Here is a 20,627-nt window from a genome sequence, read left to right as displayed (position 1 = left end):
TTATGAAAATTGATTAACTGGTGATGAGAAAAACTTTAATAACTCGTGTTGAAGAAAAACTTTAGTAAGTCGCGATGAAGAAGAACTGATAGTGAAGAAATCTCAAATCGATAAGGTATGGACCATAACCATGCTCCTGTTTTCCTCACCATCTCTCCATTGTTGCAGAAATATCAAACATAAGCGGCGGATAATGAGGTAAAAATTAGATTTGGAGACATTTTGTTAGGTTTTCAGCCGTTTTGATCCAACGATATAAATTTCTTAGAAATAAGTAAACCCGATGGCATAATTGTGATGTTATTGAGGGACAGATAGGTAATTCCCACACCTGAGTTAACTCTGACGAGAGGCATAACGGTCCTCTTAGCTGTCTAGTGACTAGTTTGCAACTGTTAAAAACTTTGTAACAGTTTGTGAACCGGGATTAATAAGGAACCCTGATTTTGGGCATACCAAAAACTTTCTAGGCATAATGAATAAAGACAAAAAAAAGGTTGTGAAATAGCAAAACCAGATAACCCCTTAACCCAAATTTTTTTAATGACAAATCTTCCCTTTACGTATTAGTGTTAGTAATATTGATTAGTGATTAAATATTTTGTTTAGTGATTAAGATAATTTTCAGAATTATAAAGGTTGTTTGGATGATTTTTTGGATCATGGTTCGGCGAAACAGGTTGAGGTTCGGCTCACATCTATGAGCCGAATCTACCAATTGATGACGGTTCGGCTCACTGAATCTGTTTACTGCATGCGCCGAACCTATAATTTTCAATTCCAACCCTTTTGCTAGGCACTAGTTCGGCTTATATGAAAGTTTCATAGTAAGCCGAACAATATCCTGAATAGCGCGGAAAAAAAATAATTACTGGTTCGGCTTATATTTCTAAAAACGTACGAGCCGAACATCAATTTGTTATTTTTTGGGTTAAAATATCGTTATTGGTTCGGCACATATTGAGAATATTGTAATAGCCGAACCTCGTAAATGTGCTAGGTTCGGCACATATTATGATTATCGAATACGCCGAACCCCTATGCATCTCTATCTGTGACTAGGTTCGGCTTGAAATTTCATGAAATTTCATGCCGAACTGTTCATATACACTTACAGGAAGCTTTTGTGAAGAACGGTTCGGCTAAAAACGTAACTCAATTTTGAGCCGAACCCAACATTGTAACCGTCATTTAATCGATGAAAAGCAGCAAATAGGAGATTGGGTTTGTAAAACTTACTTTCTTATCCTCATTTCCGGAGTTGGAGATGCAGTTGGTTTAATTTCTGGTTCAATTGGTGGTTGATTTTCAGTTTCTACACCTTCATCTTCAATTGGTTCTTCTTCTTTAATTGATGGATTAGAAGACGATTTGGTTTGCCTAGTCCCTACTTTTCTTTGTACGAGTCATTATGTGGTTGAGTTTAACCTACGATCAAATTTTTACGAATCGACATTTAATCACGATGATGAACTTTTTTTTCGCAGGAGGGGGAAGAGTTCGGCTAGAGGAGGAAGAAGAGATGTTAAGGGAAACTGATTTTGATTTTTTAGAAAACTAATTTTAGATTTTTGTATTAAGGGTATATAGGTAATTGAACTACCCATAGGATACCCGTTATAAGGTCGTCCAAGATGGGACTATTATTTTGTATGCCTAGAAAGATTTAGCTATGCCCAAAATCAGGATTCTTAATAAGTGTGACCACTGCTGGTAATCCCCTTTCTAAAATTAAACCCATTCAACTTCTGGGCTTTGATGGTTGAGCCCTAATGCTAAACTAGAGACCGCCGAAAGAAACATTTCTAGACCATTGTCTAAATTCTCATAGCCGCTTCACAACCAAAGGTAACTGAATATCTTGATTCTTGGATGAGCTGGACAATAAGGGCCTAATCCATTTGAAGAGAACGACGTGGCAAGCTACCAATCGACTACTTCTCAGCCTTCCAAAATCTAATCAGAACTTCAGAACTCTGTACTTTCCAAATCCCATAACAAAATTTTCAGCAACGAACAAACAAAAAATAGAAAGTAGTGCAGTGGAAGTGAAAAGTGACAAACAATGGCTTCGTCAAGGTGCACCGCTCTTCCTACTCAGCTCACCACTCCCCGTCGCCATCTCAGAAAACCTTCTTCTTCAGTGTCCCTGTCTTGGAGACGCAATTTAGCACAAGACAACTTCGTTCAAGTTTCTTCATCATCATCCGTAACTTCATCCTCTTCTTTCTCCTCTCAAGGCAAGTACTCATCTGTTATCTATGAATTTGATCGTTTCTTGTTGATAACAAAACAGTTCCATGTCGAACACGCTTATAATTTATCTGTCACCGTTTGTAGAAATTAGGATGTTTGACGAATTTCAAACTCACATTATTGGTACCAATTGACACGCATAAGAAAGGGAAAGTAAATATAATTTACAGTGTCCTAGAACAGTGGCCATTTTTGTTTTGAGTTGGATAACCAGAATCATTAGAATGAACTCGATCAATTACAATAAACTGATTTGACAGTGTGTTTAATCTTTGTCAGGAAACGGAAGTATAAAATGCACAACGGAAAGAACAGTAGTAACAAATTTAGCACCAGGTACACCTGTTAGACCAACGAGTATACTAGTTGTTGGAGCTACCGGAACTTTGGGTCGTCAGGTTGTGAGACGGGCACTTGATGAAGGTTATGATGTTAGATGTCTTGTGAGACCAAGACCTGCTCCTGCTGATTTCCTTCGTGATTGGGGTGCGACTGTTGTCAATGTGAGTATATATTATAAGATTTAATTTTATAGATACTTAAATTAGGATCGTGAATTTCATGATAACCACACAATCAAACACGAAAGAATAAGTTTATACGGAGTATCTGGGATCGCAAATCCATCATACGCCGATCATGTTTGGAGTAGGAATAATACCTTGTGGAGGTCATGGTTTCTCTCTCTTGACCTTAGCTGTAATGAGTGGTCATTTCTTAGATACAATAGTAATGGTTATTGTTTCCCTTTCATAGGTACAGAGAGGACCAGGTTCCTAGGATTTTAGTATTAGACATTAGATCTCGACCGTCCATCAAGGAAGAGCATAAATAGGATACTAACTCCTTATATAAACCATGGATTAGATATTTAGCAATATCCTAAATATAACCAGATTCTCACATGGGCGCAATAGAGATAATTATCACATAAGAAATTATCTTACATTCTCCCACTGGTCCATGTGATAATCTATAAATGGTTAATTTCAGGAAACATAAGGCGCGCGTGATTTCTAAATAATAACTTTAGTGGTTAACGTAATACCTTGATCAAATAAGCTATTCATGCGAGTCATAGCGGTTGCACATTGTCTTGTTATCAACATGTTCCCTTCCATGTACCACAACATAAACAACTTATTCAACTAGGCCTTTAAGAGGAGTATCATAATGGTCTAGTGGTGTCTTTGAGAAAGACGATTTCTGTAAACATTCATCCATTCACATAAATGTATACTAAACATGGATACAGAAATAATTCAGAATAATATTAATAAGAGCGCAATAACTGTTCAAAAATAAGCATATAAAGTAGCTGAAAATAATCAATTACTCCCACAGACCTGCGATTTTAATCTTTTCTTAAGAGGTCTTAAAAGATAATTATTCATTAAGTGCATCTCCGAATGCAATTGTGCTTAAGCGATAAATTAACAACTATTGTTTCTGAATTTCGTAATTCATGCATATATACTCAAGGTTCATGTGTTTTGTTCCCTTCGTATACATATCGTGCTTTAATGCTGCGAAGCTAAGACGATAAATTTCAGCAATGTAGAAACAAACTTTAAGTCTCTAAGTATCGCAGTCATAAATATTCAAACTCAATTGTGGGACTAGTATTAATGGATTCTTCCTTTATAGAATCCATACATCAACAAAAATTGAAGTCTATAAAAACCCAATAAACTCTTGTTGGGTTTGCTAACTAATTATAAGACATAAGTTAAAATAGTATCTCAAAATTCTTGATAGCTTTCCTGTAATTTGTTCTTCGATTCTTTAACATATCAACAACTAGTTATAAGTTTCATATCAGAATTAAGACGTAATGAAGATTAAATTTATATCTTCTATCCAACATGAAATAAAATCTGTTAAATATGTTATTATCTCAAAATTCCTTGAATATTCGATATATGCCTTATATGAGAGCTTTATTTATCCATATGATATTACGACCACATGGTAAGATTCATTCATATTCTTTACTTCAAAAAACTATAGAGATATGCATAAAGTCAAGATCACTACTCGTAGGTAGTACGTCTTAACATACAAGACCAAGAGTATGAATTTCTCCCACTGATCTTGAGGTATATGCATAAATCTGTAATAGTTTCATACAAAACTTGAAACATTTATAGTTCTGTTGAATTTCATATACCATTATGGGAGGATGCTCAAATTTCATACTTTGACTTTTAAAATTTGTAGACTAAAATTTCTCATTAATGAAGGCTACGTTCACATTTAATTAATGCAAATCTTAGGTCATACTGAGCTACTAATAATACTATGAAAATTCTGAATAAATCTTTCTTTGAGACGAGAGAAAAACTTATTTATAATCAATGCATCGTTTCGGAGTAAAATCTTTGGCAATAAGTCTTGCTTTATACCGTTTAAAATTGCTATTACAGTTGTATTAGGTCAGAAAGACCCACTTTCATACAACTGATTTGTGTCTTTCGAGCAATTAAACAATATCCGACAGTTGACTTTCAACCAATGATTTTTACTCACATAACATCAATCCATTAATCAAAATTATTACACATAATATTTGTGAACCTAAAACCGAGTCTTTGCCATTCCATATCAAAATGTAATAAATTCTCGTAAGAAAATCACTGAAACAACATGAATAACTTTCTTTCAATCTCTGTTGAGACCTTCTTAATGTTGGTTCATGTTGTTATCAAAAAATTTCTTTATTGGCATTAGTTATATTATGGAGTATTGGATCAGTAATTTGTGGTCAACTGCTTTACTGGAAATCTATTTAAATTACACAGTTGCAGAAAGAACAAACATCCACAAATGTATAGCCATTATGCATGGCTTATCATGCTTCTAATCATTTTCATAAAAGTATGATTTAGCCTTTTGATATACACTATTATGCCAAGGATAAGTTGGCCTTGTGTACTGAGCAAAAATTCCAAACTTTTGAAGATATTATGCAAAAGATTTAGGATATTATCCTGTTTTTTCATACCTTTCACAATATTCACCACCTTTATCAGACTTTATGATTTTCACTTTATCTATAATTGCCTCTCAATTTCAATAATGAATGTTCGAGAAAACATCCACGGATTGGGATTCATAATGCAATTGGTAGATGTACACAGTAACGCGAAAAAAATTCAGGTGATAAACAATTTTATCTTCCAAAAAATGGACCATTAAAAGTCTACAAAATAATCATAATCAACAATTAATAAGAACACAAAATGAAATTTATAATAGAGATAAATGACAATTAAGCTTACAATAGTTACATACCTTCTATAAGATTCTCCTGTGGGTAAAAACCTTATCAAGGAAAAATGTGAGACATGAAAAACATTAGTACATATTTTACCTTCTCATACACACAACATTATGTTTGTTTAACACCATAACTAGAATCACCTGTGGGAAACTCACGTCCTAAAATGTATTAACAAACTCCAATAATTCTAAATATGTTCAATCTAATATAATGTGAGTTGTAGCCACCTATGGATGGCTATTATTTCACATGTATATGAAACATTTAGATAACCTTAATGCTTGTTTAAATTTGTGAACCAAAAGTACTTGTGAGCAGCATTGTTCTAATAGTTAAATCAAACTAAGAGGACTCAAGATATACAACACTTACAAGATAAGAATTTAGCATCACTGTGGCGATAACTAAACAATCCAGCAAATATGTAGAATTGCAATTATCACACTAGCTTTTCTTGTGACGTTGCATGGTCCTAATCAATGATATGTACATCCGTGGTCTGATCATAAAATTAGTCGATTATAAACAATTATGAGTAACCCTAAAACATTAATCATAAACCTTTACTCAAAGGCATGTCATCATACATAAATTGTAATAATAATAACACCCTTTAATTGAAATGTCCAAACATAATGAACTTTTCGTAAAACAAAATCGAGCATTTAGCAAGTCTATAAGTATAATTCAATAATGAAATTTCGTTGAAGAAAAATTCTTTGATGCATCGCTCATTTAAATATGATACAAACTTAAAGATCATGATAAATAACGAATATATGATGAATTAATATGAAAGGTGTAAATAGTCAACGAGTATCATTTTCAGAAATATGAAGAAATTTATCAAAAATAAAACCTCAATTTCATAGAGGATGCAATAAGTTTTGGACAACATAATAAAAATATTCATGAAAATATGAAGAAAAAAAAATCGTAATAGGTTACTCAACTCGATAATGAGTTAATTTATGTTAATTTTCTTTTATGCACTTTTAAGAAATAACGTTTAATCATGTGCCAATTATTTAATTACCATAATGTATGATCAGATATTGTACACTTCAATGTTATCTTAAACATGTGAACTCAAATTACCTGTGGGTAATTGTTGTTCTAATACACTTAAGAAAAACAATATTATAAGCACTTGACATAATAACGATTATGACTGGAAAAATTATTTGACATCACTGTCGTGATTGCCAAACAACTCAAAAATAATGCCATAATAACTACTAAACCTTGCCTTTACGGCTTGGCGTATTCGTGCTTACAATAAAATTATTATTATTGTTAAGACAAAACACTCTAGTATCACTGTGGTGATAACTAAAGAATTATGGCCTAAGAATCTTAAGCACAATAATTTTATACGTACAACTGAAATTATTATTAACATTGGGAGAAAAGTGAAACATAATGACACTAGACACCCTCAAGATTCAAATCAGTTCATATCCATATAATCAACAATCATATCAATCAGTGTTTTCTTAAATATGTGAACTCCAATTTCTTGTGGGTAAATTTTGTTCTGATATATTTAAGAAAAACATGATTACAAGCATTTGACAAAAATTTTGATCATGACCAAAAGTGATTTGACGTCACTGTGGTGATAGCCAATCAACTAAAATAATGTCATTATCACATGATGTCGATAACTGCTAAACCTACACTTTACGGTTTGCAAATTCATGCTTGTAATAACATTATGATTATACTGAGATATAACACTCTAGTATCACTGTGGTGATAACTAAAGAGTCCCATAATAATTTTAAGTATAATCCCATAAAATTTAAAGAAAAACAATAATGCGAGAGAAACTATATCATAACGCACAAGCAAACACACAAACCATATCATAATGCACACACAAATTTAATGGTGTCAAAAAATGGTTTTGATCATAAAATTTATAATGAAACTCGATAAAAAATCGTGTTAGTGTTTCGATAAAGCGGAAGCGTGAGTTAATTTACAATAAAAATTGGTTTCATTAGTTTTAAAATTAATATTGTCTCGTTATCTTAATATTAACTAAGACGTATACATGCCCACAAGAAAATATTAATGTTTCCAATTTTTGATGTCTTAATAACCATTCACGTGATGAAAATATTACGTTTATCTTTATTTGCTTTGGAGCACTTATTGATTCATGCCATAAAGATATAATGCCCAATAAATATTTTCTCATTTATATCATATCTCCAATTTACCTCTCTTTGACATATGGATTTTAGTGGAACAATTATGCATGTTTATGACTACATGATGTCGACATTCTTCCATTTCATTTATCATCATTATTACGTTCATTATTACCTCATATGCTCATTATATGCCATTATTTAAAAAATAATATTTTTAAAATGATTTTCTTTTATTTACATGCCAAAAATAAAACCATTATGCCAAAAATAAACTCAATAAGCAAGATATATTAACTTATTTACATGAAATAAAGGGTAGGACATTAGTATTAAGTTAAAATATATTTTCCTCCAAAATTAAGTAGGTTATTAATGTTGAAATATTTTTTCTTCCAAAATTAAGAAGGTAATATAAAAGTATACAAGAAAATCATAAGTGATAATGGCCACAGGATCTTAAATTTTACAGTATACCATAATTTTCAACCGATTTGATTTCAATGAGATAATAAAAAATCAAACATGAATATGAAGTGTGAGCATGATATAGGTCAAGATAATTAGATGTGAAAAGTAATGCAATTCCATAAGAACGATTATGTTCACAGAAGGGGAAAACCAAATATATCAAACCCAATTTTATTTTATTATTGCATATGATTAACGGACGATCATGAGTTCTAAACACAAGCTCTAGATGCCAACTATAAGATTTAATTTTATAGATACTTAAATTAGGATCGTGAATTTCATGATAACCACACAATCAAACACGAAAGAATAAGTTTATACGGAGTATCTGGGATCGCAAATCCATCATACGCCGATCATGTTTGGAGTAGGAATAATACCTTGTGGAGGTCATGGTTTCTCTCTCTTGACCTTAGCTGTAATGAGTGGTCATTTCTTAGATACAATAGTAATGGTTATTGTTTCCCTTTCATAGGTACAGAGAGGACCAGGTTCCTAGGATTTTAGTATTAGACATTAGATCTCGACCGTCCATCAAGGAAGAGCATAAATAGGATACTAACTCCTTATATAAACCATGGATTAGATATTTAGCACTATCCTAAATATAACCAGATTCTCACATGGGCGCAATAGAGATAATTATCACATAAGAAATTATCTTACATATATTTCAATTGTTTGGTTTAACAAAAGGAAATGCCTTTCTCGTAATTGTGCATTTGTACTAGTTTTAATCTAGGATGCTTTTCCTTGTTGTGACTTGCAAGAGTAAGATTCAATCCTATATGCCGTTGCTTTTATGTGAAGTACAGTCTTAACACTGCTTTCTCAATGCACATTGGCTTTGCTTACCCATCGAACGAGGTGTGTGGTTTTCTAGAACTCAAAGCGAAGGCCTCAGTGTTAGCGAGGACTTTGCTACTAATCTCTTTTTGGCAAAAATTTAGGGATTAGTATTTTTCTTAAGCAAACCCACTAGGAGAACTAATGAAGCAAACCAAAAGAACAGGGGGCAAAGAGCCAAGACCTCTAGGCAAATCACGAAAGCAAAAACAAAACTTTATCGAAATCTGTATGTGGGCTAAATAGGCTCTGTCACCACCCATTGCAGCATGTATACAATCATAATATCTGAACACCCATTTCCTTCTTTATGAATGTGAGAGAACAAAAAATGAAGGTATCTCTACAGAACAAAAAAAGTCCCCCAAAATTATACAAAGATGCAACTGACCCTACATTCTAACCGTATTGAGTTAGTCATTTCCAAAGATCTATAATATTCTGCTTCTTTACTGTATATGGGAGCCGTCGCTGATACTTAAAAATGTGTAATGATGTTTGAGCAGGCAGATCTTAGCAAGCCAGAAACAATACCAGCAACATTAGTAGGCATTCATACAGTAATTGACTGTGCAACAGGACGTCCCGAAGAACCCATAAAAACGGTAAGAAATTACTGTCAGTTTTAGTATATTTGTTGAATTAGCTACATTTGAGTATTCATAAATTGCTTTAACTGCTTCTAGAGGAAACTCTTGAAATATATATGGTCTTACGGAATCACTACATTTTTGCTTTCATTACCTTAATAACATAGAATCATAGATAGATAGCATTTGCTACCGATAACGTATTTGCTATTTAAGGTGTGTCGGTCTGCTCTTATCAACTTGTTCTGTTTAGGTAGATTGGGAAGGAAAAGTTGCTTTAATACAATGTGCAAAAGCAATGGGAATCCAGAAGTATGTTTTCTTTTCCATCCACAACTGCGACAAACATCCAGAAGTCCCTCTAATGGAGATCAAATATTGTACTGAGAAGTTTATACAAGATGCAGGTCTACCCTACATAACTATTCGGTTATGTGGTTTCATGCAGGTATTCACAAGCATCAAATGTTTCCAGATAGATAAGCAGTTACCAATCAGAAATTTATTTCAGCAAATGCCAACTATATTGATCCATGTCACTACTTTCTGCAGGGACTAATTGGGCAGTATGCAGTGCCTATACTGGAAGACAAGGCTGTTTGGGGAACTGATGCTCCAACACGAATCGCTTACATGGATACCCAGGTTAAGATTTCTTATCACTTGAGGCGAGCTTCAGTTAGGATTATAATTCACGTGAACTTATAATTCAATGCATTGTCTTTACAGGATATAGCTCGACTAACATTTATAGCTCTGCGTAATGAGAAAATTGACAACAAGCTTCTCACATTTGCTGGGCCACGCGCGTGGACAACCCAAGAGGTAAATTTATGATTTTCTCAATATTTCAGAGGACCTTTATTATTCTATAAAATGCTGTTAATCTGCCGAATGTCTGTTTGGTTGCAGGTGATAACATTGTGCGAGAGGCTTGCTGGGCAAGATGCAAATGTAACAACAGTTCCTGTCTCAGTCTTGAAATTTACAAGGCAATTGACACGGTTGTTTGAGTGGACAAGTGATGTTGCTGATAGACTGGGATTTTCAGAGGTAATTACACTTTTTAATTCTCTGCCTCAGTATTCTGCTCAGTAGAAGTATAATTAACGAATGTCTTTTGATGTTCTTGTCTAGGTTCTCACAAGCGATACGGTTTTCTCAGTTCCTATGAATGAGACATATAGCCTACTTGGGGTGGACCAAAAGGATATCATAACACTTGAGAAGTATTTGCAGGATTATTTCACAAACATATTGAAGAAATTGAAAGACCTGAAAGCATCGTCTAGACAATCCGACTACTACATCTGAGAAAGGCCTTCTTTCTTTCTGTGTAAGCGTGTTAATGTGCATTCGGGTGTTGTATCTATGAATGAGGTATAAATGACATCATGTAAGAGTAACAAGAAAAGAAAAAAAAGTGAGATAAAGAAACGAGGCGCGCTCTTTATTTCTTTTTCCATTTGTTGATTGATATCTGTAAAGAGATTGAAAGTGGAAAAAGAAACAAAGAAGGAAGAAGAATTTAAAAGCACAAATGCGCCACCATAATACAAAGTTACTCTAGGTGAATATGCATATTTCTGGGACTCGCTGGGATGATCAAACTGTTGGTCCCCGAATACACCACAACTGTATCAGCTCAAGCTAAGCATTAGCTATGCAGCAAGCCAGCAACCAAAAGACCGGACCATCACCAATTTAATATGTGAAAATTCGAGTTAAGGTTGACCATTCTTGAGTCTAATTAGGAATTGATGTCTCTCCTACTTGAGCATACGATGTAGTTCTGGTGGTGCACGTTCAGTGGCAACTCCCAACTGATTAGTAAGAAAATAAGATTAGATATCTGTTAAGAATAATTAAGATAGTTAACTACGTTTGGTATGATTTCATTAGCAATCAATTAACGATTGAAGATTAGAATTTGAGGCAGTTAGGCAAATCGTATGATTGATAGCATAAGTAAAACATTAAAGCGCATATACACGTGAGATGATTATCCACGGTTGTATCAGAAGATACGAGTCCCTACGTATCTCGTTCTTAGTGGCACTAAACTGCACGATTCATATATCAAATTTATTTAAATACCAATCGTATCTCGACCGAAGATTTTATTCATTGCTCTATTCGGAAATACTCCATAGTACAGTTTGATGCAAAAGTTGACTTTGAGAATTGATATTTGCAAGAGGTTTATGGACAAGTTGTGCCATCGATTGATTTCTCACTTTTTTTCTTTTGATATAATGGTTGAAGAACGAAGATGTTGAAGAATGAAGATGAATTGATAAATACGTGGGAGTTCTAAACTAACTCAGTCAACTGTCATTAGACTCATCATCAAAGGCCCATAAAATGGAAGAGGCCGGTCTGCCTGACAATTTAATTTGCGAAAAGGCCAAGTTTCCACAAACCACAAATGGCGAGGCAGGTAACCAGATTTAGCTCTAAAGCATTGCAAACCAATTTATGCACCCAAATAGTAAGAATCCTACTACTGGGGCTACACTAGGATTGGTTTCCGGAGCTTAATATGATAGTTATAACCAAGATGTGGATATTAGGGGACCTAATCTATGTAAAAGTTTAAAAGTACCCTCAATAAATTTACATATTCCCTTTTTACCCTTCCATCAAGGAGAAGTAAGAGGGCCAGGTCTCCTTGTTCTAGCGAGGATTCAGATACTCCCTCCAATGAACATGTTCAATCAAAGCAAGGAAAAGGTGGACGTGGTGGAGGTACAATAAATAGAAGTGGCAAAGGTCCAAGTGGTCGAGGTGGACGTGGTGGAGGTTAAAAAACTCCAGTTCAAGGTGTTAGAGCACTGCTCGGTCGAACTCGCAAGCGTTGCTATCTCAAGCTTTGTTTGTCAAGTTTAGTTGATCAAAAGTATATACTTGATTTCTAGTCTACTTATAGCTATATCTCGGATTAAGATAGAATGTGTAGTTGAGCTTTAGACTTCACGACGTTCACCAATTGAAGACGAAGATCTACTGAGGAGCTTGAAGGAACTTCATCAACAAAAGATATGTGGAGACTAAAATTTATCTATCACTCAGAAGTCTATTCTATTCTATCTTCTAATGAGACTAAGTCGTATAGCTATATAGACTTTTACATTATACACATTTGATATTTCGAGCCGAGTTTATCTCACTTATCTTTTTCTTGAATATGTGTTGGAATCTTTTTTTCTTTAGCTATGTTCATCATATTCTATACGAGTTTAGTTGGAAACAATTTATTGTTGGAAACCAAATATAAGTCAAAAATGATCATGTGAAAATTACCTTGAACATCTTATATGATTTGTGTGAGACAGTCATTTGATGTTAACTTGGAAATTTCGTATTGATCATTCGATCACTTGAAAATTACTTGAAGCTAATGGTTTGTGTGAGACAACCATTACCGTCTTCCAAGGATGTTTCAATAATTGAAATGAGAGTTTGGAACGTTTACCCATGTCTGGATACAACACAGTCTGCATACCTACTATGTGAACTGTATTGTGATGATTCAGGTCCGGAGCTCTTGTTTGCGTACCTAGTATGCGAACGGATTTACCTGAGAAGGTACGGAACTCTTGTTTGCATACCTAGTATACGAAAGGGTTTACATGAGTTGGGTCTGGGACGGCTGTTTGCGAACCGGGTTTGCGAACGGCTTGACAGGCCAAGGTCCGGAGTTGCTGTTCGCGTACCTGGTTGGCGAACACAGTGGTGAAATTCTAGAATTGGTCATGTATGATTCTCATACTCATGAACTAATATATTTATGATCTAAGGAATGCAATCTTTGCAAAAGGTGGCTTAATGTTCATGAATTGATTCTTGTATAAGTACTTTACGAATCAAACCGTTTTCGATTCAATTTGTTCATATGTATTTATATATATGAGATAGTGAAAAATTGAACAACTATATTTGACACATGATTAGATTCATTTGATTATCTTTCATGATTGATTGATCTTCGTATTTGATCTGGAAGTGTCAGATGAATACGGCTAAGACAAAAGTGTTCATCTGGCTAACTTTTGTTAATTATTATTTAGCCAACTCAATATACACGTTTAGGTACGGTAACCCATATCTAAATGAAGGTATATTTCATTTGTGTGTAACAAGCTAAGACAATCTAACGATGGAGATTGATTGCTTTTTTTTTTAAGTAGACTTAGCTTGAATATTAAATCAGGTTTTCATCTAACGGTGAATATTGAATGCTTTGTTATTAAGCTATCTTAGCTTTGATTGAAAGCAACCCTGATTTCAAAGACTATACAAGGGAGAACTCTAGCAATGGGAAAACCTAATCCCCACACTTCTGTGTGTTCCTAGTTGCGTACTAGAGTCGATTCTCCTTTAACCTAGGTTTTTCCAAAAACCATTATAGGTTAACGACTTGAAGACTTCATTGGGATTCGCGAAGCCATATCCAACTATTTTATTTGTAGTTACGTATTGTGATCTTAATTTTTCTATCACATTGAGTTTTATCTTCTCTAAGATTTACTCGAGATTTATCTCCGATAGGTAAGATATAAAAACTAATCACAACAGTTTTTCGTCTCAGACTCTTGTGATTCCGCAATAACTTTTCATATTAATCAGTTGGGTTATTGTGAGGTGACTAATATTTCGAGGATGCTCTCTGGAAGTATAAGACCAGATTATTAGTTGGTTCTTGTTCACCTTGATTTTATCAAAAGACGGAACAAAAACCGAATAAAGAATAAACATATCTGTGGGAGATAGATTTGTTTATAAGTCTTCGACTTTGGGTCGTAGCAACTCTTAGTTGTAGGTGAGATCAGCTAAGGGAATCAAGTGCGCAGAATTCGGCATGGTTCTAGAGGCGTAAGAAGCCGACTGTACCTTAATCGGTGTGAGACTTGGTAAGGGGTCAACTACATTCCAGTCCGAAGTTAACTTGTAGTAGGCTAGAGTCTATAGGTCTTCAGACAGTGCGGTGTTCAAATCTGGCCTAGGTCCGGGGATTTCTGCATTTGCGGTTTCCTCATTAACAAAACTTCTGGTATCTGTGTTATTTTTTTTCCGCATTATATTTTTATATAATTTAAATATCACAGGTTGTGCGTAGTTCAATCAGTTCATAAATACGACCTTATTTTCTGGATAGAACTCGATTGACACTTGGGCGTTGGTCTTTGGTACCGTCCAAGTTATTTCTCATATCAATCAGGCTCGCAGATTTCTATCTGTTTGATTTTCTGATTATATTGAGAAAGAGATATAAACTCTTTGATTTAATTCTTGATTTGAAAAGACAAGGGTACCCAAATACACCACAATCTTTTTGTTTCAACCTATAAGTCCTCTACCGAAAGTGATTTTCTATGGACAGAGTCGAGACAATACAACTAATCGGTTCACACTTCGTGTGATTGTCTATGGATACAAGATCGAGAAAATACGACAACGAAGTATGTTACTTGATAATAGGTTCGGACTTAACCAAACTCTATAGGATCACTATCAAGTATAACAGAGTTAACGTAAAGATTTACTTTAAGTTATATAACCAAATATAATTGCGGAAAACAAAAGTAAATGACATACAAGATTTTGTTAACGAGGAAAACTGCAAGTGCAGAAAAACCTCGGGACCTAGTCCAGAATTGAATACTCTCAGAATTAAGCTGCTATACAAAATCTAAACCAACTTCGTATAGCTGAGACCAAAAAACTACCCCTAGTTCACTTAGTTTCCTCAGTATCCCTACGCTTCCGACTTCACTAGAGTATATTATACAATATGATCATACAATTATGACCATGTCACATCACTAGAGTATATTATACAATATGTACAGTATATACAGCTTCGTAGTTATGTTTTCAATATAGCACGACTTGAAAGATACGTTAGGAATGAAACAGTTCAGGTCAATATAACTAACCTCAAGTGGAAGGATGATGTCGTCGTTGTAGTTCGCTACTTCTTCACATTCTTCAGGTCTTCAGAGTAATACTTGTATGGATCAACATTCCTAGACTTTCTAGTTTAACCTAAACGAAGTTGACTCTAGTATTTAATCAAGCGACTTTAGATGAGTTTTGACACACTAAAATATGACAACCAAACTTGACAAACCAACGCTTGATGAGTTCAACCGGGCTATGCTCTAACAATCCCACATTTGTCAATTTTAGTGACAAAACTCTTATTACATATGGATAAATTACAAAAGAATCCATTTTACATACGCTTGATTCCAAGTTTCAGTAGCACAATAACCTGCATATATTCAATCAATAAATGCCGATGTTGACATTTGAATAACAAAATCTTTTACTCCCCCTAAAGGTAAACTAGGTAAATATTCAATCTGAACATCTTTGTTATTCCCCTTTTTGTAGTCAGAATACTACAACAACAATATGATCTGTTTCTCCCCCTTAGTCAATGCTTTACTCTTTCGTTAGATATAACGTTTAAGCACAATTGTCCTTTCCTTAGTGATTGGAAATCACTTGTTTACTCCATATATTTCTCCCCCTTTTTTTCACAAAATGACAAAGGTTCAAGCAAATAAAGGACAAAACCGAAAGGATCTTACAGAACTAAAAGACTTGTAAACAACCTATAAGAGTTAAGCACGAAGGTTTCACATACCACTTTAGATAATCAATATTAAAACCGAAACTACAAGTAATTTAGTTTTAATATGTTATCAAGGAAACAATTGCCTGAAGCAATTTTCCCTAATAGTTTAACAAATCGACTAAGAAACTTAATTCCCTTGTTAAACCGATTGTGTATGTACAATCGCTTATTTCGATAAGACCAAAATAAAGATCAGAATTAACTTTATTTGTCTCATCAGGCTCTAATTATTCAGACAATAACTTAGACCTTTCCCTTTAATTAGACAACACAAACACTAGGTTAGTTAACTAGTTTTTCTTGTCAAGGCATTCGATTAGACTTGAATAAACGAATCCTCCCATTTGATAAGTCTAACTAAGATCAGAATTAACTTAGTTTCTCTTATCCGGAACAATTTGGACTAAACAAATGATCCCATATTTTGTTAAGCCTATACAATACATACAAATCAAAATAAGTTGACTTGCACTATTATTTTTTTAACCGGAAGCAATTGAAACAAACATAGACATTATAGCACCGCAATTGCACGAAATTTCGTTAAGAAAAAATACTTGATACCCAACACTAAAGAAGATACCAAACAATAAGTCAGATAAATTGACACAGTTTTTCTTAACCGGAAACAATTCAATCATACACACACATCCATACACAATATAATGGAAAATATCAATTGTACCGAAATTTTGTTAAGCAAAAGCAAAATATATGCAATATAAACAGGCTTTTCTTAAACAGGAAAACGATTAACTAACAAATTTGTTACCTCAAATTCCACATCCTCTTCTCCTCAGAAAGATATATCATGATTAAGCGCAAGTTCAAATAAGAACTCTCCCCCAGTATGTTGTTATCCTCTCGGAAGAACAAAGGAACAACAACAAAAGCAACCTTTACCAGAGAAAGGTTGAAACGGTTTTAACTAATGCGTGCCAATATCAAAAGTTGAAAACCCGAAACACATATGTTATGCTAAACACAACTCATGTAAACATAAATTGATTCAACATCTTGTGACTTTCCACATATGAGTTTCAATCGGAACACCATATGATCCTTTGATAAATCCTACCAACATGGGCTAGAAATTAATCCCGCTAAATCAAAAAGCCACACAAACCATAAGGGTCACATCATATGAGATCGAACATTAAGGTTAATGAAAACCGAAATCAGAATCTCATAAACCGAATACACATAGCAAAAATATAAACATTCATTCACAGGCTATATAATCGGTAACTATCACAAGAAAAATCATAAAGTAATAATTTTTTCCATAAATAATGATAGTTTTATTTAAAATAAACCTTATACAATAATTGAAATAAATCAAAACATTGATGTTTATTTTCTGTAAATAAGAATCTAATCTTATTTTTATGAGCAACTTAATCCTTCATATCAGTACTAAAGGAAGGTAGGTTATTACTTTCAGTATTGAGCTTGTGAATTTCTTCAAGAAGATAACCTTGTTGCTTGACCAGAATTTCTTGCAGTTGTGATGTTTTCGTGAAGGACTCAGGAAGTACATGTAATCCTGTCTTTGATTGAACACAAAATTGTGTCAATATCTCAATACATTGATCTTTCTTCCGTATATTTTCTCTTTCCTTCTTGATAATCCAATCTCTCTTTTTGATCTTTCTCTTAGGTTTCTCAGCATTAAGAGATGGTGCAGACTTATTCTTAAAGAGATCTTTCAGATCAAGCACCTTTGCAAGAGAAGACATCGTATCCTGACTCATAGTTCGGACAAGGAATGACCAGAGAATGTGAGAGATATTTTTATATTTTTCATACTACCGAAAATATAATATTCCTATAAATACGAATATCTTAAAATATATTTTCAGTTACTAGATTTTATTCCCATAATCTACACATAATTGCCTTGATTTTTTGCTTCCCCGCTCATATAACTGGCACACAAGGTGAAGATGCAATCTAATACCGTTTAGGTGGTATTAGTATGAGATTTGCTCTCATCATGGGATTCAGAACGTATAGGATGTTCTTGATCTATTAAAGTATGATTCAAATATCTTCTCTTGTTATCTCGAATTAACGAAGTTTCCTGAGATTAGTTGGAATTGCAAATACACTTCTTAGCAATTCTTGTTTTAGAGACAATTTTACACTTTGTCTTATTTTTCCCTTCACCATTAGATGATTTTTCAACATCGGAAGACATGCTCATTTTTAAAATGGTTAAATCACTAATGGAACATTATGGAATCAAATTAACAACTCGTGCAATATTATTTGTTTCATCTTCTTCAGAATTATATGAATCAGAGGTCTCATCTATAGTTACAGCTAATTCCTTGCTTCCAATGTATTTCCTAAGATTAGGATAGTCTTTAGCCAGATGACCAAAACCTTTACACTTGAAGCACTATGGCTGATATTCATCATCTTCTTCTTGATCCTTTTTGTTCTTGGTTGGAACTCGATCATGGGACCGAGAAGATCGATGAACATCTTTTATAAATATCTTATTTCTTTTCTTTAAGAGATCTCGAAGATGTCTTGTGATCAGTGAAAATTTTTGTTCTACATCATCATTAGATTCTTCTGCAATCAATTCATCAGAATCATCTAGCAATCTATTTTTCTCCACAGGAGCTTTTGGAAAATTTTCAGCTTTGAAAGCGATTCCTTTAGCTTGAATAGATTGTGAGTCATGGTTAAAGATCTTTAACTTGCCAACAAGTGCGCTTCATGAGAGAGTTGAAAGATTATTTGCCTCTATGATTGCGTGCTTCTTAGATTCATTTCTAGATGGCAATGATCTGAGAATTTTGCACACTATATCCTTTTCAGAAATAGTCTTTCCAAGAGAGAAAAAAGCATTTACTATCTCAGAGAGTTTAATATGAAACTCTTCAAAAGTATCATTGCCATTCATTCGAAGGTTTTCCCAATCAGATGTGAGAGTTTGAAGTCTGGCTTCATTTTCTCATGTGTTACCTTCAAATACGATCTGAAGATTAACCCAAACTTCCTTCTAAGTTTGGCATGTGGATACATGATGTTGTAGATCACGGCTTACAGCATGTATAATAGCATTCAAACCTTCTGAATTTTGTTTAGCAGATGTGTTTTCTTCCCCTGTATAATCTACTAAGCGTTTAAACTCAGTTTCCGAATCTATTTTCGGGCGATTATATCCTTCAACGACTAATAGCCAAGTATTAAAATCGCGTGATTAAAGAAAAGATCTCATAGCAGATTTCCATCACATATAGTTTGTTCCGTCAAATCTTGGCGGTACGTTAACTGAAATCGATTCATGTGAACTCGAGTTCATTTCTTATAGGTTGGATCGCACCAAACACAAATTGTTAGATCTTTTCGTGTTTTCCTGCTTTGATACCAATTGAAAAGACGAGGGTACCCAAATACACCACAATCTTTTTGTTTCAACCTATAAGTCCTCTACCGAAGGTGATTGTCTATGGACAGAGTCGAGACGATATGACTAATTGGCTCACACTTCGTGTGATTGTCTATGGATATGATATCGAGACAATATAACAACAACATAACTTGTGTGATTGACTACGGATACAAGATCGAGACAATACGACAACGAAGTATGTTACTTGATAATAGGTTCGGACTTAACCAAACTCTATAGGATCACTATCAAGTATAACAGAGTTAGCATAAAGTGCAAATTACTTTAAATTATATAACCAAATATAATTGCGGAAAACAAAAATAAATGGCACAAAAGATTTTGTTAACGAGGAAAAAAATGCAAGTGCAGAAAAACGGGGACGTAGTCCAGAATTGAATACTCTCAGAATTAAACCGCTATACAAAATCTAAACCAACTTCGTAAGTTGAGACCAAGAAACTACCCCTAGTTCATTTAGTTTCCTCAGTATCCCTGCGCTTCCGACTTCGATGAGTCACGCAGTGGTACAATTCCTTTAGATCGTATTCCAAACATCAAAGGAACAACGAATCTGTTTGGTAACAACTCTATTGATTATTTTCAAGATAAAGATATCTCAAGTCATACGTAAAGGCTCTTCCGTTTAATCTAATAAACTCCTTTTCCTGGTTAGATCAATCTATCTAATAACTACCAAAGTAGTTAAGTTTAGATTCACAATCAATTAGTATAGATCTCAAAGAGAAACTATAAAGCAATGTCGATCTCACGCAACTAACCAATTGAATAAATCCGAATCTAACTGGATCCCATGCGATCAAGGTTTGTGCACACAATAAGATATGAGAACCAATAAGAAATCTTCTTCGTCTTCAAATCTTCTTTAATCTTCAAATAACCTACACAACACCACTTGAATCTCTTGTAATGAATCATGCATGATAGACACATATTTGTGTCT

The 20,627-nt window shown here is 34.0% G+C and overlaps 1 protein-coding gene across 1 annotated transcript; it reads left to right on the top strand.

The window, feature by feature from the left end:
• The first annotated feature begins 1,965 nt into the window (after positions 1-1,965).
• On the top strand, positions 1,966-11,145 carry LOC113298183 (uncharacterized protein ycf39-like). Its single transcript, XM_026546874.1, has 8 exons — positions 1,966-2,240; positions 2,536-2,759; positions 9,525-9,623; positions 9,862-10,056; positions 10,161-10,253; positions 10,338-10,433; positions 10,521-10,661; positions 10,746-11,145. Exons 1-8 carry the CDS (start codon positions 2,066-2,068, stop codon positions 10,920-10,922), a joined length of 1,200 nt encoding a protein of 399 aa, XP_026402659.1. The 5' UTR covers positions 1,966-2,065; the 3' UTR covers positions 10,923-11,145.
• Positions 11,146-20,627: the final 9,482 nt, after the last annotated feature.

Source organism: Papaver somniferum, chromosome 1, assembly GCF_003573695.1.
Source record: "Papaver somniferum cultivar HN1 chromosome 1, ASM357369v1, whole genome shotgun sequence".
In the NCBI taxonomy this organism is placed as follows: Eukaryota; Viridiplantae; Streptophyta; class Magnoliopsida; order Ranunculales; family Papaveraceae; genus Papaver; species Papaver somniferum.
Note: the sequence above shows the minus strand (reverse complement) of the source record. Positions and strands in the feature narration are given on the sequence as shown.